This window comes from Ranitomeya variabilis, chromosome 5, assembly GCF_051348905.1.
Source record: "Ranitomeya variabilis isolate aRanVar5 chromosome 5, aRanVar5.hap1, whole genome shotgun sequence".
Lineage (NCBI taxonomy): Eukaryota > Metazoa > Chordata > Amphibia > Anura > Dendrobatidae > Ranitomeya > Ranitomeya variabilis.
Genome location: NC_135236.1, coordinates 663161876 through 663187276, shown reverse-complemented (window position 1 = coordinate 663187276; position 25401 = coordinate 663161876). Strand labels below are relative to the sequence as shown.

General features: G+C 41.1%; 1 protein-coding gene across 6 annotated transcripts in view; it reads left to right on the top strand.

Moving 5' to 3' along the window:
* The window catches only part of SCUBE1 (signal peptide, CUB domain and EGF like domain containing 1), a 215359-nt gene that overhangs the window by 42621 nt on the left and 147337 nt on the right, over positions 1 to 25401 (top strand). For all 6 annotated transcript variants that reach the window (XM_077266573.1, XM_077266575.1, XM_077266571.1 and 3 more), the window contains exon 4: positions 18773 to 18907. In XM_077266573.1, coding sequence (XP_077122688.1) covers positions 18773 to 18907 — 135 coding nt within the window. The remainder of the gene's footprint in view (positions 1 to 18772; positions 18908 to 25401) is intronic.

Below are 25401 nucleotides of genomic sequence, written 5' to 3'. Positions count from 1 at the left end.
CTGATACAGTGTGTAATGGACTGTTCGTGGTGCGGTTTATGACCAGTGATGAGCACGCTTGGGTGTCCTCCGAGTATTTTTTAGTGCTCAGAGATTTAGTTTTCATCGCTGCAGCTGAATGATTTACAGCTGTTAGCCAGCATAAGTACATGTGGGGGTTGCCTGGTTGCTAGGGAATCCCCACCTGTAATCAAGCTGGCTAAGATATCTAAATCATTCAGCTGCGGTGAGGAAAGCTAAATCTCTGAGCACTAAAAAATACTCGGAGGACATCCGAGCACGCTCGGGAAATCTCGAGTAACGAGTATATTCGCTCATCACTATTTATGACTCTATAATAAACCGCATAGACTGCTATATGCAAAAAGTGTTCCTGGGTATCTTGAATCCCATTGCTAAGTGAGTATCCCCCTACCCGTTAGTGAGTGCTATCTCACATTATACAGAAACATGAGGGATTCCTGTTCTCCTGTCTCTCTATATAACACAACCTAAGAAGCAGACGTATGGTTGAGATAATACAGCAGTATTGAGCAGTGTAGCAGTGAATCCATTTCTCCTCCTCCGCTCTCTATAGATTTTAACAAGTACATGTAATCTGATACTTCAGTGACTTGGACAGTCTGTCTTTGTAGGAGTTGGATGGATAGATATAAGATATACAGATGAGTTGGATGGATTTTGGATAGATAGTTAGATATCCACTGAATAACAGGAATCACTCCAAAAATTAGCAATGAAAAATTGCATTTTTTTTTAGCTCATACAAATGCGACATTTTAGTTCCTATACACACTGAGCCCTCCAAGTCTTGAGAAAGTTTGAGGAGTGCTGAGGATAGGAGCTAATAAATCCTGTGTTTTTTTTTGTATTGCTATTTTTTGGAGTGCTGCCTGTTTTTGTTTGTTAATTATAGATGGGCTTGAATTCAGAGCCCTGGGGTTTGCATACACTTTTTTTCTACTGTGTTGCTTTATTTTTCTTTTTCTTTTTTTTTTGTATTTTTTTGTTCCCTTTGATCAAAATAAAAAAAAGAGATATGACACAGATATCAGATTTATTTTTTTCTCTCCGCTGAATAAGTATAAAATTCTTGGAAATAAAGTTCCTGTTTACACTTGACTTTCTCACTCCAGGGAAGAAAGGAAGGCAGACAAGAACAGACAAGAACTAATTTAATTGTTCGGGAATATTCTTTTATGCATTACTAATTAAATAATTTTACTAAAGTTTTTCTTAAAAAATGTCACGAAATGAAAATTTTAATTATTGAATCTCCGCACCCTGATTGGAACTGATTGGATATTGTATGTATGTAGGGACAACTGCGCTTTACTGTTCTGCTTCTCAATTTATTCCTATATTTCCCGGAGGAATAACAGAGATCTTCTTTTGATTTATGTATATTCACAAATACTGAGGCTGTGGTTAAAGGAAGACGTTTAAGGGTCAGTCAGACAACACAAGATTTTTAGCACAAAACCTTTGTAAAAAATTAGCAAATTTTGCAGCAAATTTGCTGTCGGGTGAACTCTTGAATAAATTTCCAGCTGAATCTCAGCCTTTCAGTGTGTAATTATTTTTGTATTAAGTGATGTTCCAGGATATAGGGCAGACCAACATTGATTGGCAAAGGTAACAGCCCAAAATCCTACAGTAATTGGGGTAAAAATGACGTAAACGTGCCTGCTGGAGTGCCGCGGCTTCATCACTGCAATACTCAGTCTTCCAGTATCCATACGAGTGTTGTTGTGCCTGATACTTTAACTCCATCCATTCTAATAGTCGGGTTACATATGGTAAGCTCTACCGATTGCGGCTTCCCCTTCATACCTGGAGGTGAAATCGCCACTGATCATACTTACCAGCAGTTACACTGCAAAATTCAGAAAATATAAGCCTCACGCAAGTTTAGGAAAGGTATGAAAACACTAAATTTTTCAGCAAAATTTCAATATGATCCACCCCTCTACAGGCCAGAGCTGTACTGTTTCGGCAAATTGGGGTCATTGGCAAGTTTGACCTGTGGACAGGTCATCAGTGTAATACACTGAAAAACACCTTTTAAAGGGAACCTGTCACCCCAAAATCGAAGGTGAGCTAAGCCCACCAGCATCAGGGGCTTATCTACAGCATTCTGTAATTCTGTAGATAAGCCCCTGATGTATCCTGAATGATGAGAAAAAGAGGTTAGATTATACTCACCCAGGGGCGGTCTCGGTACGATGGGCGTCGTGGTTCGGGGCCTCTCATCTTCTTACGATGATGTCCTCTTCTTGTATTCATGCTGCGGCTTCGGCACAGGCGTACTTTGTCTGCCCTGTTGAGGGCAGAGAAAAGTACTGCAGTGCGCAGGCGCTGGGCCTCTCTGACCTTTCCCGGCGCCTGCGCACTGCCATCGTAAGAAGATGGGAGGACCCGGACCGGACCGTGATGCCTATCGGACCGGACCACAGCGGGACCGCCCCGGGTGACTATAATCTAACCTCTTTTTCTGATCTTTCAGGATACATCGGGGGCTTATCTACAGCATTACAGAATGCTGTAGATAAGCCCCTGATGCTGGTGGGCTTAGCTCCCCTTCGATTTTGGGGGTGACAGGTTCCCTTTAAGAACTGCTTTAAATTATTCCCCCACAAAATTTACCAGTGATTGTAGACTGGGGTCACTGAGAGATAATCTGGTTTTCGTTGAATGAAATTTGTGAGGTTTGGCAAGTTGGCCAAGTCTGCTGTAACGTGTATTTTCTGTCAGCATGGCTAGAAGAAGAACACAGGGTAGGATGGTGCTGGAACCTAAGAGAATCAGTGGAATTACCTGAGAGATGGCAAATTAGTGTAGAACTGGTGGGAGACAGCGGAAGTCTACAGACCCTGGGATTTGGTCACTGCTGAGGTTGGTCTAAGATCTGTGAGCTGGAGACTGCAGGGAATGGCCAGTTAGGGTGAGGAGCAGTAAATCTAGCAGTAACGTGTCGGTGTGCCGACAGTATGATTGACTAAGACCGTAAAGACTGTATTTTGTGAGAACGCTACAGAGCCACCCGGGAAAAACACCTGGTGCACACTAAAGATCCAATTGTGTTCTAGATCAGTTACTGAACTTGACCACAGAGTAGTCAAGCAAACGGCAAGAAGCATCCGGTGTACCGACAGTATGGTTGACGAAGACCGTAAATACTGTATTATGTAAAAAATTCTATAGAGCTGCCTGGGCAAATCACCTGGTGAACACTAAAGCAAGAGTTGAGTTCCAGTCCAGTTCTAGATCAGTTATTGAACATGTCTGCAGTGAAGTGAAGAAAACAGCATGAAGCACCCGGTGTACCGACTGTATGATTAACAAGACAGTAAAAAGCTGCGTTATTTGTACATATTCTGTGTTTTTTAAGAACTCAATACACGGTTTTAGGACTACCTAGCCATAACTGCCTGGTGCACCTTAAAGAAAGACTTCATAGAAGCATAGAATGTTAGTTGGAAGGGATCTCCAGGGTCATCGTGTCCAACCCCCTGCTCAATGAAGGACTCCCTAAACCATGTCAGACAGATGTCTGTCCAGCCTCTGATTGAAGATGTCCGTTGAAGGAGAACTCACCAGCTTGTATCTTAGTCCTGTCTAATTCCAAGAGAACCCACCCTTCACATATGGTGGCATGAGACTGGATGAGAGTAATTGGCACCTGGAAGGAAACCTCGCATCGAGACTGTATTTGCTGTTGCATCGGCTGCATCTACTGTCTGATAAAAGAGGAAATAGAAGAAAGTTCAACTCTGTGCCTAGCGCTCGTCTCGAAATGCACGTATTACCTGATCACGGTAAGATACAATTTTTTGGAAGGGAACCAGTAGTCGTCTTGATCTGCCCTTCCATAAGAAAACAGTATCCTCAAGTTATACCCCTGCTTTCCTTCATGCCCTCCAACCGAAATATTTTCTTAGCAATTACAAGAAGAAACCAATATATTGTACTAAATTCTCTGTAACCAAAGAACTTTAATGTTCATGCATTAGATAGAACTTTGGAATATCTCTAGATCTAATTGATGGCACGTAATATACGGTACCTAGAGTCACCCAAAATAGTTGCTATTTATTTTATCCAGCATAGGGGAAGAATGCGGCTCGTCTGCTAGTCCTGCAGAGCTCTCCAGCACTTAACGGGTTGATGTGACTATGGAGAAGGATCTGAATGACTGGGTCCGGGAGAAGAATTGAGTGTGGCTGCCGATGAAGCTTTACATGTCTCTAACAATCCTGTACCCTTCTCTGAGGCACAAAATCAATGGAAACGGTCCGGAAGATCAGCAGGAGAGGTGTTTACATTACACTGAGCTATGTGAAGACGGAGGGCAACCTGCTTTTTTCCCACGGTCTTTGGAATGGTATAAGAGCAAATGTACTGTAGTTCTATACCAGTCATTGGGAGAACATGACACTCTTGGCAGTGACCACCGATGGTGAAGGTGCTGAAAATTGGTGCAGACAAAAAATTTAGGAGCCTTAATTCTGAAATCGGTGGTAGATATTCTGTACTCTCTTTAAAAACCATTCCCTGCAGCTGGGGAACTTGACCAGTTTGAGTAGATGTCCACCTACGTGGGTCTGGTGATGTTCCAAACTGAACACTAGTCGTCTCGTTAACCCCAAAATTAAGACCACTAAAGTAATTCGCAATCTAGAGCTACCATAAAATGAATTCACACTCTAGACCACAGGTCTCAATCACGCTGCCCTTAAGGCTGTCACCTATGGCCCGCGGTGCACCTAAGTTCTCGAGACATCCTCAAGACAGCAGTGAGCAAACTGAAGGAGGAACACTCCGGCGCCCCTTTTTGACATCATGTCAGGAGAGAGGCATTTCTTTCCTGCAAAGCTGGTTTGCAGGAGAATAAGGAGGGTATTTTTTTTTTCTCTTTTAGTCTCTTTCCAACATTGGCGCAGTGAGACGTGAACTTCATGCAAACCGCCATACATGTACAGCGCAATGATGGTTCGGCATCATAATCGTTGGGTGTCAGCAACGGCCACAATCGGTATTGGCATCTAGCATGGCAAACAGAGGGATCTAGATAATTATTTGAAGAAGTGGGCTCCCACTTTAAGCGTATCGGCACCCCAGCATGGCAACTCAAAGCCAAATAAAGGCCGTCGGGTCAACTTGCTACCGTCCTCCGTAAGGCCCTGCAATAAGCAGAGGACTAACAGACGAAGTGTCAGTGTCAATCTGACAGATCTATTATCTTGCAGTACGGAAGTATTGAGGGTTTTAGATCAGCGATCCAGCAAGTAAAAGTTAAAAGTCCCATGTAAGGAATCAATAAAAGAGTAAAAAAAAAAAAAATAGAAAATAAAAAAAATCAATAAATAAAATGAAAAAGAAAATGAAAGAAAGTTAGTATGAAAAAAATAACAAAATTTTGCCATCAAAAGCACTGTTTTATGTAAAAACGTAAGTAATCAAAAAAAGTATGCTGAATCCGTAATGACCCAAGCTATAAAACTGTTCCATAACCGATACCATAACCATGGTAAAAAAAAAAAAAAAAACACACCGAAAATTTTGCATTTTCATTAGACACCAAAATTTTTACTAGAAGCTGATTAAAAAGTCGAAAGCATAAAGAAGTAAAGAAAAATAATTACAGTCATATGAAAAAGTTTGGGCACCCCTATTAATCTTAAGCTTAATGTTTTATAAAAATTGTTTTTTTTGCAACAGCTATTTCAGTTTCATATATCTAATAACTGTTGGACACAGTAATGTTTCTGCCTTGAAATGAGGTTTATTGTACTAACAGAAAATGTGCAATCTACATTCAAACAAAATTTGACAGGTGCATAAGTATGGGCACCCTTATCATTTTCTTGTTTTAAATACTCCTACCTACTTTTTACTGACTTACTAAAGCACTTTTTTGGATTTGTAACCTCATTGAGCTTTGAACTTCATAGCCAGGTGAATGCAATCATGAGAAAAGCTACTTAAAGTGGCCACTTGCAAGTTGTTCTCCTGTTTGAATCTCCTCTGAAGAGTGGCATCATGTGCTCCTCAAAACAACTGTCAAATGATCTGAAGACAAAGATTATTCAACATAGTTGTTCAGGGGAAGGATACAAAAAGCTGTCTCAGAGGTTTAACCTGTCAATTTCCACTGTGAGGAACATAGTAAGGAAATGGAAGAACACAGGTACAGTTCTTGTTAAGGCCAGAAGTAGCAGGCCAAGAAAAACATCAGAAAGGCAGAGAAGAAGAATGGTGAGATCAGTCAAGGACAATCCTCAGACCACCTCCAGAGAGATGCAGCATCAACTTGCTGCAGATGGTGTCACTGTGCATCGGTCAACTATACAACGCACTGTGTTTTTTTGCCGCCATGCATAATGCCTTTTTGTATGACCAAGCAACTGAATCTTGGTTTCATCAGTCCACAGGACCTTCTTCCAAAAAGAAATTGGCTTCTCCAAATGTGCGTTTGCATACCTCAGCCGACTCTGTTTGTGGCGTGCTTGCAGAAACGGCTTCTTTCGCATCACTCTCCCATACAGCTTCTCCTTGTGCAAAGTGCGTTGTATAGTTGACCGATGCACAGTGACACCATCTGCAGCAAGTTGATGCTGCAGCTCTCTGGAGGTGGTCTGAGGATTGTCCTTGACTGATCTCACCATTCTTCTTCTCTGCCTTTCTGATGTTTTTCTTGGCCTGCCACTTCTGGCCTTAACAAGAACTGTACCTGTGTTCTTCCATTTCCTTACTATGTTCCTCACAGTGGAAATTGACAGGTTAAACCTCTGAGACAGCTTTTTGTATCCTTCCCCTGAACAACTATGTTGAATAATCTTTGTTTTCAGATCATTTGACAGTTGTTTTGAGGAGCACATGATGCCACTCTTCAGAGGAGATTCAAACAGGAGAACAACTTGCAAGTGGCCACTTTAAGCAGCTTTTCTCATGATTGCATACACCTGGCTATGAAGTTCAAAGCTCAATGAGGTTACAAAACCAAAAAAAGTGCTTTAGTAAGTCAGTAAAAAGTAGGTAGGAGTATTTAAAACAAGAAAATGATAAGGGTGCCCATACTTATGCACCTGTCAAATTTTGTTTGAATGTAGATTGCACATTTTCTGTTAGTACAATAAACCTCATTTCAAGGCAGAAACATTACTGTGTCCAACAGTTATTAGATATATGAAACTGAAATAGCTGTTGCAAAAAAAACAATTTTTATAAAACATTAAGCTTAAGATTAATAGGGGTGCCCAAACTTTTTCATATGACTGTATTCTTATAATTGAAAAAATCATCTCACCCTACAAGGAATGCGGCCTGTCAAATTCATAACTTTTCAATGTGCGAACTATTTATCCGGGCCGACTTAGAAACCTCTTCTTCTGTAGACCAAATCCCTAAACTCATTCTGACCCCAGACCGGAACTCAAAACTCATTTAGGTTCTCATTCATTCCCAATACTAGTCCCTAAAATAAAATTAGACACTAGACCAGAGACAAAGCCATAGGGAAAGCTCTGGCAAGTCAGCGCTGTTAATTACCAGTGAGGGTGGCTGGGCATGCAGTAGCAGTGTGCGGGGCGTGCAATAGCAGTGGGCGGGGCATGCAATAGCAGTGGGCGAGGCATTCAGAAGTGGGTGGGGCATGCACTGAGACTCTTGGCCACACCAAGGGTGCACTTGGCACCCAAATTAGCATATTTCTTACAGAAAAGATGTAGTGATTAGAAGAATAAAGGTGCAGTGTTTGTAGGGCCTATTTCGCCAACAAGACTGTGCTTACTTTATACTGTCCATTCGGGCTGACAAACTGACTTTAAAGGGGTCTTGGGAAGGCAGTCCCTTGTTAATCCCTGTTAGGACATAAGCATGACGTAGTCCCCTCATCAGTATGATCCACAACAAGGGACCATTTTGAGCCGCTTACTATTGATTTTAGTAAGAATCGTGCAATTCTTCATTCTCCCTGAAGGGGAGCTGCAGAGAGAGTAAGCGCCTTATTGTAGGTAACCTGCTCCTACACAGGCTGTACGCCTCTTCTCTTCAACATGAAAAATACACACCAGCAGCCATGTATAGACAAGTATGTCCATGACCAGATGACTGGGTGGCACAAAATGGCATTGTAAGACCACATCTGGCCTTCTAAGTGGCAGGTGTGGCACCGCCGGTGTGGACACTTTCGTTAGGCCAGGTCGGTAGTCGCAAGCACATATCTCACAGCAGGGAGCAGATTTCAAGGTTGGTACTGGATAGCTCGCGCACTCCGCTTTCCAAAAAGGTAATTTACAACAGACCCCTAACATGTCTGTATACATCCATCTGACAATCTCGATATGTATACATGCTCTTTGGCCCGGGTTCTATTTGTGTTTTACAAATCTATTTATTGCGCTGGCATGCGTCCGTAGGAAGTGGACAAAAGCTTTCAATTTGTACCGAATGTGCAGTAGATTTAGTGATTTCTTTTTTTTCTTCTGAAAGTAAACCAGGCTTTTCATTTACAATATGTCAGATCTGTTCTAGTGAAGTTGGAAGGGTGGGGAGAAATTCCACGGAGTTCTGTGCATGCACCGAAAATAGGGATTTAAAAAAAAAAAAAGAAATTTTACCTTTGGTCTCAGATTGCACTGATGTTTATTTTGGTGCAATTCTGTCTTGTTAATTTTAGAGAAAGTTAATATTGAAGGTTTTTTTATGACTTAAAGAGGTGGTCCAGGTTAAAAAAAAAATCAATTTTTATATATCCTTTTAGGAAATTCTGTGCTAATCTAGGGGGAATCCTGTGTTTTAAGACCCTTTGGCTTCCTACAGTGGAGAGCGGTTGCATAATTGCATCTCTCTCTGGAGGACCTACCCATTGATTTACCTATGCAGTGTTGTAATACTTAATTTCCCCAGTGGAGGCGCTGCAGGGAAATGCAACCTTTACGGCCAAGTTAATCAGGTGCCTTAATTTCTTTCCTATTCTTACTTAAGGCTGTTTAAGGGACGTTCCCTTTATCAGCTATCCACAGGATAGGTATAATCGTGGAAGTTTGAACAATGTTATGTTAATTATGTTTGTTATGAAATCTGACAGCAGCATGATGTGGGGGCAGACGCCCTGATTCCAGTGATGTGTCACTTACTGCGCTGTACGTTGTTGTGTCAATGCAATGTGTTTTATCAGCAGGAGATTATCACTACAGGACTAGGTGTCTCATGCCTCCTGGTCCAACCACGCCCCCACCACTGATTGGCCACTTTCTGTCAATATAAAGTGTACACACAAAACTGCCAATCAGTGGTGTGGGCGGGGTTTTACAGGGCTCAGCATTCCAAGCTAGGCTAGATCTGCAGCAGAGGAAACTGATTCTATCACAACTGCTTGCACTAAGTAAACTAAGTGATACATCGCTAGAATCGGGGTCTCCGTCCCTATATAATTCTGCTCTCAGATTACATAGCAAAAACCTGCTGACAGATTCCCTTTAAGAATGTTGGTCCAATCTCACCTTTGCAAATCCAGCAGTTTTATGCATGCCTGGCCACTGTTTTACTGACTTCTATGAGGGCTGTGGTCAGGCATGGACACTACACTCCCAGTTGTGGGGATGCATGTACACTACTCCATTCACACAGGAGATGAGACCTCTGTTTTTGTGGTAATTGTGGGGTCAGTGGTTGCACCACCACTGACCATACTTCATTATCTATCCTGTATAAAGGCATAAATGCTGATCTTGAGATAACACCTTTAAATCGTAATTCCCCAAAATAAAATTAGACGTTTTTTCGGATTCAATTTTCGGCCGCTGAGAGTGAGAAATTCAGTCTGTGATTTCCAACGATCTCCAAAGCTTTCCAGAGTGTTCGTTTATTTTATACCCTTCAAAAATATAGTTGTTCCGTGCTTCAATTTAGGCGCTACTTACACGATGGCAAACATACAGAATATGTTATGTATTTTTCTGGGACCAATCTGGAAAATAAAGGGACTTAATTGCTGAATCAGTGCACCAGGCCTCTTCAGTCTTCCTCTGCACAGCCGTGTGATGCGATCCACTGTGCAGAGGAACTGCAGCAAAGCTCCAGTCACGTAAATGGAGTGGCTGTCCCAGAGATCAGACTCCGACTGATCATAAAGTGATTGCATGTAGCCTTGTTTGAACCTGTGGGTACCCTTAAAATTGTTCCAGAAAATTAAGTAATTCTCCCAGAAATTGATTGCAATTACACGTTTTGTTATACACCTGTTTACTTCCTTTGTGTGTATTAGAAAAACACAAAGAAATCAGAGAAAAAAAAACAGCAAATTGGACATAATTTCACACACAACCCCAAAAATGAGCCTGACAAAATTGTTGGCACCTTTCCAAAATTGTGGGTAAACAACTTTGTTTCAAGCATGTGATGCATGTTCAAACTCGCCTGTGGCAAGTAACAGGTGTGGGTAATATGAAAATCACATCTGAAACCAGTTAAAAAGGGGAGAAGTTGACTCAATCTTTGCATTGTGTGTATGTGTGTGCTACACTAAGCATTGAGTATGGAAAGAGGAGAGGAGAACTGTCTGAGGACTTCAGAATGAAAATTGTTCAAAAATATCAATAAACTCGAGGTTACAAGCCAATCTTCAGAGAGATTGATTTTCCTTTGTCCACAGCGCGCATCATAGAAGTTTACAGCTCATGGCATTGTACCTAATCTCCCTGGACGTGGATGGCAGAGCAAAATTAATGAAAGGTTGCAATGCAGGATAGTCTGGATGGTGGATAAGCAGCCCCAATCAAGTTCCAAAGAAATTCAAGCTGTCCTGCAGGCTCAGGGTGCATTAGTGTCAGCGCAAACTGTCACCATTTGAATTAAATGAAACATAGCAGGAGACCCAGGATTGTACATGATTAAACCAAAGTCCTCCTAGGAAAGGGTCATGTGGACAGATGAGACCAAGATAGAGCTTTTTGGTTAAGTACATCATTCTACTGTTTACTGAAAAATGAATAAGGCCTAAAAAGGAAAGAACACAGAACCTACAGTCAAATATGGTGGAGGTTCAAAGATGTTTTTGGGATGTTTGAAGATTACTAAAGGATTTTAGGTCACAATGTAGTTCCCGGTGTCAGAAAGCTGGGTTTGCGTCCTAGGTCATGGGTCTTCCAGCAGAACAATGACCCCAAATATACTTCAAGAAGAACCCAGAAATGGATGGAAACAAAGCGCTGGAGAGTTATAAAGTGGCAGCAATGAGTCCGGATCTAAATCCCGTTTAACACCTGTGGAGAGATCTTAAAATTGCTGTTGAGAGAAGACGCCTTCAAATATGAGAGACCTGGAGCAGTTTGCAAAACAAGAGTGCTCCAAAATTCCAGTTGAGAGGTGTAAGAATCTTGTTGAATTTTTCCTGCCCGTTGTTGAAGTTTTGTGTGAAATGTCTAATTTGCTTTTTTTCTCAGTTTTTGTTGTTGTTCCAATACACACAAAGGAAATAAACATGCGTAATTGCAATAATTTTCTGGGGAAAATACTTACTTTTCTGAAACAATTACAAGCGTGACAACACTTTCGGCACTTTTTGACTGTACCCTAGCAATATTCCATATATAAAATGGGAACCCCTCTTCAGTCACATGGCGTCTCCCTAAAATCACATTGAAATTACTTTGAACACTGTTATTTCAGGTCTAAAATAGTTACCGTATGTTCTGTTTTGGGCTTCTTGTACATAATTTTTATAGTGGACAGAGCCTTTTTTTGTCTGGTACAGAACTCGAAATCCCCTACATATGGGCACATATTTGATTAAATGGTGACATTCTGCCTGGCTCAAGCCATTGTTAGAGGCTAAAGTTTTAATTTGTTAGGTTTTCTATGCACATAAGCCGTCATTTTATCTCTTTGGTGTGTACAGTTTTATCAAAGAGGACCTTTTTGCCAAATTTTTCGTACTGAATTGGACATGCCTTGTAATTGTGGCTGCAGAGCCGAATAAAATCTTTTTTTAAAATATTTTGCTTCTCCAGTATGTAGATAATGGCAATCAGAGTATTTGGCACCTAATGTGTTAACTTTTGTTAAATTTAGGTGGGTTTTATCAGATATTTGTCACTGGAGGGGCTTGTACTTCTCCATGTATGAGTTTCTCAATCATAGGCAGGCAGTAACACAATAGAATGAGAAAACACCTTCACAATAGCTTGGGTTTCTCAATGAGTGAGATGATGAAGATGCAGCTCTGATATCCTGGTCTAACCTCCAGAAAGTACTGAGAGATTAGAGCACAGATGACTCCTCTTTCAGATAAGGTCGCAATGGGAGAAGGGGCAGCACAGCTGAGTTTAGCAGTGTCACATTTCAAACCATTCTATCAGCTTTCCTCATCACAAAGCACTGTCACCTCTGCTGTACTGCTCTTCCCACCACACTGCCTGTCTGGAGAGGAGTCACACTTGTGCCACTCTATGGTGTCCCTGGACAGGCAGCATGGGGGAAGGGGCATTACAGCAGAGCTGTATTATGAGAGGAAGAGAGCTGGTAAAAGCGTTTGTAATGTGACGCAGCTAAACTCCGCTGCAATTTCTAATAATACAGAAGGTTAGACCAGGAGGTCACAGCTGTATTATAACATCTCATACGCTGAGAAACTTAAGCTATAACGGGGTGTGTTCTTTTTCTGCTGTGCTGCTGCCTGCTTATGATTGGGCAACTTGAATAGGGAGATGAAGTACACGCCTGTTGTGAATTGGATTTTTTTGGGCTCCCTCTTGTGGTCACTAGCGACATGACACTTTGAGTTTCTTTCCTCAGCTTGGTACCCACCTGGCTCGTTAGTCCAGGGGTGTTGCTATTTAAGCTTCCTGGATTTTCAGTCTGGTGCCTGGCATTGTTGTAATCAGTTCCTTTCTGTTTGCTCCTGTCTGCTGGTCCTGGTTCTTGCAAAATAAGCTAAGTCCTGCTTCCTTATTTTTTGGTTATTTGCATTGCTCTTATTTTTGTCCAGCTTGTACTAAATGTGATTCCTGATTTTGCTGGAAGCTCTAGGGGGCTGATATTCTCCCCCCGGGCCGTTAGACAGTTCAGGGGTTCTTGAATTTTCAGCGTGGAAATTTTGATAGGGTTTTTGCTGACCGTATAAGTCATCTTCCTATATTCTGCTATTAGTCAGTGGGCCTCTCTTTGCTAAAAACCTAGTTCATTCTTACGTTTGTCTTTTCTTCTTACCTCACCGTTATTATTTGTTGGGGGCTTGTATCCAACTTTTGGGGTCTTTTCTCTGGAGGCAAGAAAGGTCTATCTTTTCCCTTCTAGGGTTAGTTAGTTCTCCGGCTGGCGCGAGACGTCTAGAACCAACGTAGGTACGTTCCCCGGCTGCTGCTATTTGTGGTGCTAGGATCAGGTATACGGTCAGCCTAGTTACCACTGCCCTATGAGCTGGTTTTTGTGTTTGCAGACTTGGTAATGACTTCTGAGACCCTCTGCCATTGGGGTCACAACACACGCCCCCCAGTGAAAAGTATCTGATGCCACCCACTTGGACTTAAGAAAAGTTAACTCATTAGATGCCAAATACTTTGATTGCTATTGTCTCCACAAAGAAGGGGCGATCTAAAAAAAAAAAAATGTTTTATTCTATGGTAAAGAGACTAATACATGTAGGAACAGTCAGTAATTAGCTCTTTAGCTCCCCCTTGTGATGACTGCAGGAGGCCAGATTATAATTTGCTTCAGATAATATGGAGCCTTTGTCAGATAAACTAAGCACCACTATAGAGACATATTGAGAGATTACCCATCACAGACTTTCAGACTGATTTCGAAAGGGTGGATTTTTAATCGAGCGTCCTCGTCCCCCTATCTATCCTATAATTTCAGGAACAGTATATTGGCGGATTTTACTTGCAGCCGCAGTGTAGCCTGTGCTAATAAATCTCTGCGATCTGGACTTTGCTGAGAGAGTGGCTTTTCCATAATGTAAACATCAATAATAAAAGATGAGTTTATTGCACTGAATCCTCTCCGGCCATATGACTTTCCTCCGCTCCTTAAGTAGCTATTGGATTTATCCTTGAAAGCTTCGCCAGGAGTTCTCTGTCCTCTGTTGTCCTGCCAGACTCTTCATACACCATTCACATACAGCATATATAGTCTGCAAATTGCTCACTTAATGTTGTAACAGACACATGCGTCGTGTTTATTTTCTGTTGACAGTTTTAATCTCTCGATTTTCCTCTAAGAACAGGGAACACGGTAAAGAAATAGGGGTTATCGAAGATTTTTTTTTTTTTTAAAGGGCCAGTATTGCTTACTCGCTTGGTAATTTCTGCACCAATAAAAAGCATCCATTCTTTTTTTAAGCTGTCCTGTAATAACTCTGCCACTATAGCTAATCAGTGGCCTAAGTAGTCACATGAAGACGGTGCCATCATTAATGCTGAGGTCAGTGATTGGCTGCAGAGGTCATGATGGTGGAGAAACAGTAATCACTAAAGGACAGCTAACAAAGGGTGTCAGGAATGGCAGACAAGGTGAATACATATTATTGTGTTCTTTTCTCACTTCCCCTTATTTATGGCCATTGTGAAAACCCCTTTAAGGAGGATTTGTTACTTGCCTTAAATATGTATTTTTTTTACTTGGGGTAAATGCCGCTATTTTCCCGAATCTGGCGTTGTTGTTCTTATTTTCCTACGCCTCTCCGTTCCTGAAATATGGCCTCCTCTTCCCTGTATGTAAAACTAGTCTCTTGTTAGTCAAGTGGGTGTGGTCCTCAAGTAGACTCCTACAGAGAAGATTTGACCACGCCCAGTTACCTTAAAAGGCTTGCTTTATAAACAGGGAAGAAGGGGCCATATGTAAGGAACGGAGAGGCGTAGAAACAAAAGAAAGACATCACCGAATTCAAGAAAACAGCGGCATTTACACCAGGTAAAAAAAATTACATGTTTACAACAAGTCAAAGGTCTTTTTTAAATTTTGGTAAAATCCTTTTAATCTCTACTTAAAGTTTTAAATGGGGAGTATAAAAGGCTTTTCTTGATTGACATTGACAACCTTTTACTTATCATTTGGTGGAGATCTGACTCCTGTCACCTGTCAATCACATTCACATGCACTTTGATCCCTGGCATTGGAAATGAAACTTTCTTTTTAAGTGGGTTTTTAGGACTACAAAATTGAAGGGTCTGTCCTTAGGATTGGCAATTAATATCAGATCAGTAGGGGTCCAACTTTTGATACCTCTTCTGATCATCTGATTTGAAGTGGCTGTGGCGCCCCAGCCGGTCTCATGTTTCCGTCATTGTTTTTCAGGCACAGTACCGGTCTCTTACTTTTAGTAGTGACTTTGCCTTGTACTACATCTTAGGAGCCCAGTAAGATTTAAATGAATGGGACTGGGCTGGTGGCAAGGTAAAAAGGATGTGGTCCACGTTCAACGATGCTGCCCCTTCAGTCAGCTGATTGGTGAAGGAGTGAGAGCCCTACAAATCTGACATAGATGGCAATCCTAATAGAAGGCCATCAATGTTGTAGCCTTGATTGGCGGAATGATGCCACCCTCTTCAAACCTAACGGAAGGCCATCATTCTTGTAGCCTTGATTGACGGAAAGATGCGGTCCCTTCAGTCAGCTGATTGGTGAAGCAGTTGGGAGTCGCACCCCTAAAACTCTGATACAGATGTCCAAATCTAAGTGAAGGCCATCAATGTTGTAGCCTTGATTGGCAGAATGATGCCACCCTCTTCAGTCCTAACGAAAGGCTATCATTCTTGTAGCCTTGATTGACGGAATGATGCCACCTCTTTAGCCAACTGATTGGTAAAGGTGTCAGGAGTCAGAACCCTACAAATCTGATATAGATGAGCAATCCTAATGGAAGGCCATCATTCTTGTAGCCTTGATTGACGGAACAATGAGGTCCCTTCAGTCAGCTGATTGGTGAAGCTGTCGGGAGCCACATCCCTAAAAATCTGGTATAGATGTCCAATCCTAAGGGAAGGTCATCAATATTGTAGCATTGATTGGCAGAATGATGCCACCCTCTTCAATCCTAATGGTAGGCCATCATTCTCATAGCCTTAATTGACGGAATGATGCGGTCCATTCAGTTGGTGAAGCTGTCGGGAGTCATGCTCCTAAAAATCTGATATAGATGTCCAATCCTAAGGGAAGGCCATGAATTTTGTAGCCTTCATTGGTGGAATGATGCGGCCCCTTCATTTAGCTGATTGGTGGAGGTGTCAGGATTTCATACTCCTAAAAATCTGATATAGATGCCTGTCCAATCCTAAGTCTTGTAGCCTTAATGGATTCTAGACACTATATGCACAAGGGTCGTATTAAAGTGACCATGTGTTTATTGTTTGTACATGTCCCCTCTTAATTGTAAAGTGCTGTGGAATATGTTGGCGCTATATAAATAAAAATTATTATATTATTATGTGCCGACTAGTCACATGATCACATCGGGGTGCATGAGTAATCTTCCAACCAGTAGCGCTATAGGGTTACCTTGTGCCACTTTATCGTGTCCCCACATGGCACTATTTTCTTCCATAGGAATAATGCATAAAAAAAGCTACATAATATGGAAACTGGTGGAACATTTAACATTTTTTTTTTTTAGTTACGTATTTTGTATGAAACTGGTAGAGAAAGAAAACTTCCTTGAAGTATGAAAGCAGAGTCGCAAAGCTGTCCAGACTTTGCAAAAAAAGTTTTGAGTCCATACAATATCGTTCCCTATGTCTTCGCCACATGTACAAAAACGATCTACATTGATGGGGCATATATATTCTTATTACTTTTTCTGGTACTTCAATGTCCCATCAATGTAGAACGCTTTTTGTACATGTGACAAAAACATAGCGAACATTCTTCTATGGACTCGAAAAACTATTTTTGCAAAGTCTGGACCTCTTTGTGACTCTGCTTTCATACTTCAAGGAAGTGTATGTATATATATTTATTTATTTATTTTTTCATTTTTGTTTTATACTTAAAATTTCTAAGTTGTGAATTATTTCAGTTTAATCATTTTCACTTCTTATGTTTGTTCAGTTTTCGTCAAAAAAAAAAAAAGTCAACCCAACGGGTTAATGAGAATTGGAAAGGGGGGGGGAAAAAAAAAAAAGAAAAACCGAAACGGGCAGTAGCAAAAATAAAAAGAAAAGCTTTTCTTGTTTTTATGCGTTAGCCATTAAAGTGACAAATACAGACTGGGAACAAAGAGATTTAAGAAGTCCCCTTTTCATTAAACAAGCTGACATGGTGGAGGGGGTTATGACTTTTGTAATTGAAACCTTCTGCTCAGTACAAATCCAGGAGTCCTGTAAGGATTTTTTTTTCTCACCCAATAATGCCTTTTGTGTTTGCCTGCAGTTCTGCCTACCCATTACCATAGGCCCAAAGCCTGTCTGTGCCGTAAAAACCGTAATGACCGAGCCAATGACTGTTGTAAACTTCATAGCCAGGGTTGTCTGGAAATTTGTGGTGAAGGAATGTGTGTCTTTAAAATGTGACTTACAACTTAGCCCAGTCAGGACCAAGGGGATTTTATATCTCGGTGACCCAGACTATTCTTCAGAGACTAAAAAAAAAGACTTTGTGAAGCCGGACACATGGCGTTCTCTTATTGTTGGGTATGTGAGAAAATGGGAAGGAATATATTTTTAGGATTATTTTTATTAATACCTAAGACCCCTGAGACCTATCTTTAAGATAGGTCATTAGTATCAGATAGGTGGGGTTCTAACTCCCGACTGATTAAAGGGGGTCTTGGCACAGGGAAACTGATGTAGTGGCCATAAGTGGTGCTGGAACACAATGTACAGAGCTATGGCAGTTCCTGTGTGCCATGGCTCCATCAATCAGTTGATTAGTGGCTGTTTCTGACATAGGATCTGAAATTACAGTGCCATAAAATGCCTCTAAAGTTCAAGCACATAAAATTAAAAAAAACAAGACATGGTGATTGGTAAAGGACCACTGATTATTAATCCCCAGCATCCCCACTTTCTGTTCCTACTCTTAGTTTCCAACCATGGCTACATATATTACTGTCATGGTTGATGGATTTTGAGGGACATCTACCCCTTCCACGCTGTCTCCTAAAATATGCATATAATATGAACAGATCAGTGGAACCATGAACAATGGTTGGGGTCTGGAAAACTAACAACAGAGTCCAAGTATGGAGCCACTAGTCAGACAACCTTGTTAGGGTATCTTTGAAGAGATGACTCTTGGTGGTGACTCCAAGCCATGTACTCATTGGAATCAATGGAGGTCCATCATGAAGATCTGTGATATTGAGTACTAAACTCTGCTATAGTTATTACCGAAAGTCTCCAATTCCACAAGGGGTTATCAAAGATAATCAGCCTGTATAATATTCATAAAGCCTTCACAAAACTTGATATTAATAATCTACAGATGTCTACATTACATCCGGTTGATCAATTGACCGACAGCCATCTCGGCCAACACTCCCATGCACAGAAGTGTACATTCAGTCGAGCGCTCCTGTGTTCTCCATAAATCACGCCAGCCAGTGGCTTATGTCCTGGAAAACAATGCGAATGAGACATATGCGATTGACATGTCTCCCAACCATCACACGGTCGATGTCCCATGACCTTTAGATCGTAGGCCGAACCCGTTTGTATCTGCTGGTTCAGCCAGCATTAGTCTGTGTATGGTGGGGTTTACAGTAGATTGGATCAGTAAAATGTGTCCTATGTATATCGACAACCTAATTTTTTTACATTTGTTTTACCTCTAGATGTGGATGAATGTTTGGACAATAATGGAGGATGTCAACAGATCTGTGTTAATACGATGGGCAGCTATGAATGCCAATGCAAGGACGGCTTCTTCCTAAGTGACAATCAGCACACCTGCATCCATCGCTCTAACGGTACGGATTTGGCAATATAAGCTATACTCGTATATATTTTTTTTCTTTTATCTTCTGTTCTTGAAATTGATATTTAGCATGATGTGAAGTTGAATTATTAACTCCAGTAGCCTAATCCTGGTAGAAATTATTTTGAGGCGGCCATATGTATTGACTTTTGGTCTTCAACGTAGAGTTTCTACAGGGATTATGTTTCCTGCTCATGTACAACCATTTTGGAGTAATTGGTTATTAGCAAAGTTTCTGTTCTCCAAGACTGAAGGATCTCTTATAGGAGTATCTCTCTATTTGTTTGTAACAAGGTCAAAAGTTGCCTACAAGAGTTTCCCCCCCCCTCCCAAAAAAAAGAAGATGGGCATCACTAAAGTTGACTTCAGGTGTTAGGGATAGGCCGTCTCCATTTCCCTAATTTCTCTATATTGTATAGTTCAGTCCTAGTCTAGAAAAGTTGTCACTGAAGAAGGTTGCCAACTTAGGCTGGGCGTCGGTGAGTTTAGTCTTGTGTTAAGATCACAAGGTTGCTTTCTGACTTTACGAGAAGTTATCTTGAATGCGGTGGCATTCACAAGTCTTAACAGTCGCAAAAGAAGGTAGATCAGTTGGACATTTGGTCTCAGATCAGATTTGGTTATTAAACACAGTAGATTAATGTTGGCTGGTCCCGCCAATATGGACAGGTTTGAATAGCTGTGTAATGTGTATGGGAAAGTCGATCGGATATGTCCAAAACATTGTTGTCTCCATATTTTTTATTTTTTAGTTTGTTTCATTGTTTTTAAATATTCAATAAAGTATACTTGTTTTTGAGATAAATAGGACGTTTACTTCCGTTTTTTTCTCTCTTTGGATTTGCTGATTCTATGGAAGTGTCACTTATATAGGCCTGAAGTTCTATATATGCAAACATTATAGACTGAATAGGGTTTCCTCTTCCGACCTCACCTTTAGGAGAAGGGTGTTCCAGGCTTTTGTCCCTCCCTGAATTCTTATTTCTGTGTAATTCTTTTGTGGTGCTGTTATGGGTGATCGATAAAGACTTAGTTACTTACCGATAACAGGATTTTTTGGAACCTATGACACTATACTTATATTCCCTCCCATCACGTGTGGGTTAGCACTTCTTTCACTAGTGTTATAAGTTCACGTTTTAAGTTTGTGATATGTGGTGTTAGTATTTTTTGTTTTGTTGTAATATCCATTGGAGGTCCTCTTGTGCTCTGTAATCCAGCTGATGCAAAGGAGATGTACCACCGTTTATAGCCTGTAGGTTTCCTGTCCTTGGTGAGCAGGTCTCCTCTCTTGTGGTGCTGTCATGGGTTCAAAAAATCCTGCTACCGATAAGTAGCTAAGTTTTTTTGGGGAAGTTAATGTTTGAGCATGCGGTCACGAAGTATTGAGCTGCCAGTTGGGCAGCCTTGTAGGGCATCTATTGAAAAGGTGGACTCTTCATGGTGACAACCAAGCAAATTACTCATCATGAATGGATTATCACATCTAACATTAGGGTATTTCTAGGTGATTTTGGTTACACCTTGTAGAATTATTTGGGGTATTCAGCAACTTGTGGGATCTCCTTCTTTTACCTCATGGTTTTGTTTGATTGTTTGTTTTTCTATATTAAAAAACAGGCTGTAAGAAAATATATTTGTGACGAAAGTCTCAGAATTACCATTAATGAGTATTACAGAAAACAATATATACCCCCTTTCGTCTTCCTCCCCTCTCTCTCAATCTCTCTGCCCCAACCCCACAGCCATTCTATCTAAATATTTCCTTTCTCCTCTCTAATGTCTCTCATCTTTCTCTTCTTTCTTTCTCTTATCTATTTTTCTTTCTCCTCCCTAGTTCTTGCTTTCCATTTCTCCCTCTCTCCTCTCTCCCGCCTGTCTCCCACCTCTCTCCTCCCTCTTCACTCTCACGCTTTTCTTCCCTCTCTCTCCTCTCTCCCCTCTCCCTCCCCTCTCCTCGCCCTCTCGCCTTTCTCCCACCTCTCTCCTCCCTCTCCTCCCTCTTCACTCTCCCGCTTTTCTTCCCTCTCTCTCCTCTCTCTCTCCCCTCTCCCTCCCCTCTCCTCGCCCTCCCGCCTCTCTCCCGCCTCTCTCCCACCTCTCTCCCACCTCTCTCCCACCTCTCTCCTCCCTCTCTCCTCTCTCCCGCCTCTCTCCTCCCTCTTCACACTACCGCTTTTCTCTCCTCTCTCACCCCTCTCTCTCCCCTCTCCTTCTCTTTCTATATGTTTTCTTTGTTTTCTGAAATGGGGAATGGAGTTGGTTTCTAATGGTGGTAATTCGTTACTGGAGTGGCAATCTTATTGTATTCCTACTGATCTTGTAAAGAGCTCATGTTGAGCTTGTGCTTTTTCCAAGTAGCCTGTCTGAACAAGCTGAGCTGCAGTGTGAAGCACTTGTACTATTTAGAGCATTACCCCGACCATGAGACACAGGTGAATTTAGGACTTCTCAGATAATGTAGCTAAGGAGATGCCAGCCTGACCTCATACTTTTTCAGGCTTCTGTATTCCTACATACATTGAACTTGTTGTAGACATTCATTGAGGCGCCTTTTTTGAATATTTTTTTCTCCTTGCTTTATAGAGTTTGAAAGATTACGGGTTTAATTGTGTTGTGCTCGCATTTTAAGGCATCAGCCGGGGAAAGGTAAAGCCCATATTCTAGTGGAGCTAATTAATGTGCTAATACTCACAATTTCAATCTTGTTCCCTCTGGTTAGTAATGTTATTATCCAAACACTGCTCCGTGGACGGCTTTAATGATTTAATTAGGTCATCAATTGTGCGATTTAGCGTGTTCCAGTAGTCGCAAAGATCCTCGTTAGCAACATGGAGGCGCGGGCCAAATTACCTAATCTTTCCCAGTTATTAGTGATGGAACAAGGATTTCTCTTGTACAGATAATGAGCTCTCATGCTTCTTTGGCTCTCTACAATATGTCACTGTAACGCAGACGGGCCGTACTGCCAAACTCCCAGTTTGTCTTCCACGTGCCCTAAATGTAGCATTTTGCCAGTGAAACCTTTAATCTTTTTTTTTCTGTATGAATTTTGAGGAAATTTCAATTTTTTTCATTTAACCATTTTTTAAATGAAAGTGTTTCATTTTTTATTTTCTTTTTAATTTGTGATAAGGACTTTGAAATATTTAATTGTTCAAAGCACATTATTAAAATGTAAAAAGTACAAAATATTAGGGTACCTTAGTTTTACTCTACTTTTTGCTTAACTCCTTTTTGCTGAACTCTACCTCTGCTTAACTCTACCTCTGCTTAACTCTACCTCTTCTTAACTCTACCTCTGCTTAACTCTACCTTTGAATAACTCTACCTCTGCTTAACTCTACCTCTGCTTAACTCTACCTCTGCTTAACTCTACCTCTGCTTAACTCTACCTCTGCTTAACTCTACCTCTGCTTAACTCTACCTCTGCTTAACTCTACCTCTGCTTAACTCTACCTCTGCTTAACTCTACCTCTGCTTAACTCTACCTCTGCTTAACTCTACCTCTGCTTAACTCTACCTCTGCTTAACTCTACCTTTGCTTAACTCTAATTTTGCTTAATTCTACCTTTTTGTTACCTTTGCTTAACTCTAGAATAAAAGCTCACCGACACAAAAAGAGGACTTAAAGATCCTCCAAAAAATTGAAAAAAAGTCAGAGAAAAATGCAGAGATGTTTACCTGCTGAAGCCTCCAACCAAATGCACTAGCAGGGTGTGGCGGACACGATTAAAGATGGCAAAAACACAGGTGCAGAAAATACCGATAAAACAACCACTTTCAATCCAGTATTGGCTGGATTGAAAGTGGTTGTTTTATCGGTATTTTTTGCACCTGTGTTTTTGCCATCTTTAATCGTGTCCGCCGCACCCTGCTAGTGCATTTGGTTGGAGGCTTCAGCAGGTAAACATCTCTGCATTTTTCTCTGTGACTTCTTTGCTTAACTCTACCTTTGCTTAACTCTACCTTTGCTTAACTCTACCTTTGCTTAACTCTACCTTTGCTTAGCTCTACCTTTGCTTAGCTCTACTTTTGCTTAGCTCTACCTTTGCTTAGCTCTACCTTTGCTTAACTCTACCTTTGCTTAGCTCTACCTTTGCTTAGCTCTACCTTTGCTTAGCTCTACCTTTGCTTAACTCTACCTTTGCTTAACTCTACCTTTGCTTAACTCTACCTTTGCTTAACTCTACCTTTGCTTAACTCTACCTTTGCTTAACTCTACCTTTGCTTAACTCTACCTTTGCTTAACTCTACCTTTGCTTAACTCTACCTTTGCTTAACTCTACCTTTGCTTAACTCTACCTTTGCTTAACTCTACCTTTGCTTAACTCTACCTTTGCTTAACTCTACCTTTGCTTAACTCTACCTTTGCTTAACTCTACCTTTGCTTAACTCTACCTTTGCTTAACTCTACCTTTGCTTAACTCTACCTTTGCTTAACTCTACCTTTGCTTAACTCTACCTTTGCTTAACTCTACCTTTGCTTAACTCTACCTTTGCTTAACTCTACTTTTTGCTTAAATCTGCCTTTGCTCAACTCTACTTTTTGCTTAGTTAACTCTACTCTTTTGTGCCAAATGCTACACAAAGTAGGAAACTAAAACAAACCTGTGATTTATTGAGAGGCACTCAGTTGTATAGTAAGTGTTCCCCATAACCCTGGGCTCGTAGAACTTGGGCAAGACTTTCTGGGGAGAAGACAAACTTTGCTTGTAATTGCTAGTTGGGGGCGTCGTATTAAGGTCTCATAAAAATGTCAGTTTATCTCTGCCCCATCACGGACCGCAATGCATGATCTGGCCACAGTTCTCCTGATTACAGTGATTACAGCATGACTGCTTCTTATATGAGGCTGTCACTCTTTGGTTGGGAGACCCACAGCTAGTCCATATTTGAGGTCCATGATCAGACAGAGATCCATGAACGTCTGCATGAGTCCTTAGAGTGAGAAAAAAATTGTTTTAATGAGACATCTTTGTATGTATCATTTGTAATACTGGGGTATGGGGCAAAGTAAAGCCTTTTAACTCACTCAGACACCCACCTGGGTGCGACTGTTAACTCTGCACCAACTATACTTTATCCATTTTTTGGTTATTATACAAATTACATTATGTAGGTAATAACTTCCTGATGTCTGGGGGGTCCCTCCATTTCATGACTCCCTGTCCATATGGAGCAACGGGCGAGCATACGCACTTTCTCCATTCATTGTCTATGGGCCAGCTATAGACAGCCAAGCACAATATTTAGTTATTTCCGACATGGAAACGGAGCAGCGGTGTGTTCTCGAACAAGCTCTAATCGAATCCCGTTCTCAGCATCAGTGGGGTCCCAGTGGATATGTTTTAAACTTGGTACAAAGCCTGTATCACCTACCCTCTGCATAAGTTATAACTTGTGGAATTTTATTTGACCGTTCAGTTCCAATGTCCGGGCTTTGCAGTGCGTCATCTAAATGTTTTTTTCGGTCAAGCATGGGCACCACCATTCCATACACTTATCAAAGGGTTTGACAGAGATGGCCGACTGCAGTGCTTGGCTTTCTCCGGCCATCTCATAGACATGAAGGTTGTGGAGGTGTGCATGTTCGAAAACAAGTTAATTAAGACAGAGCCCAATTCTTGGGATTTGTGGGATCTCTAGAGATGATCAGGTTGTTGCGTATCCGGTGGGTAACACTTTCTTCAGACCCTTTAGTCAGGCCCACAAATGTGATGTAAGATGGAACTTAAATTGAGCAGCCGTAGAGCATGTGTGACCATCTCTCCAATTCCATCTCCTCGTTCTCCATATATCTGCAACTTCCAAAGTAGGAACCATTTATGGCAGATCCTTCAAGGGTTTGTTCAATTTTAAAGTCTATGAGCGGAACTCCTCAGATTTTTAGACAAGACTTTAATTAATATGGAATCAACTTGATGGGTCGACAGGTAGAATAAGCTGATAAATACGTATTCGGCGATGGCTCGTGAGCGTGTTGAGTTCTCAACGTCATCTTGAATAATTTAGGAGTTTTCCAACATAAATAATTTAATAGCAAATACATAGATATATTCTAGAGAAGAGGGGGGAAAAGAACATTTTAATGCTCTTTAGAATAATTGCCAATTGCATATACAACAAATGGATCCAGAATGATCGAATTAATGGATTAATTATTTCCAATTTTTTGGGGACTTGGCTTACAAGCAGTAGAACTTGAGCAAACAGACTGACTTTTCTCCTGATTTTTTTTTACACTTTACAAAACTGTATATATAGCCGGTCGATTCTCATAATAAACCGCTTATTTTACATTTTTCCTACTTGTGGTTTTGTGTCCGATTTCAGGATGCCCTGAGAAAATGCCAACATAAGTCTGTTTTTGTGTAGACTGAATGGAAGCGTGGACTTAGCCCGACCATATAGGAATTCAGGAGAAAATTCCTCACTCGGGCAAGAAATAAAAAAGTTAAATTACCCCCCCCCCCAAAAAAAAAA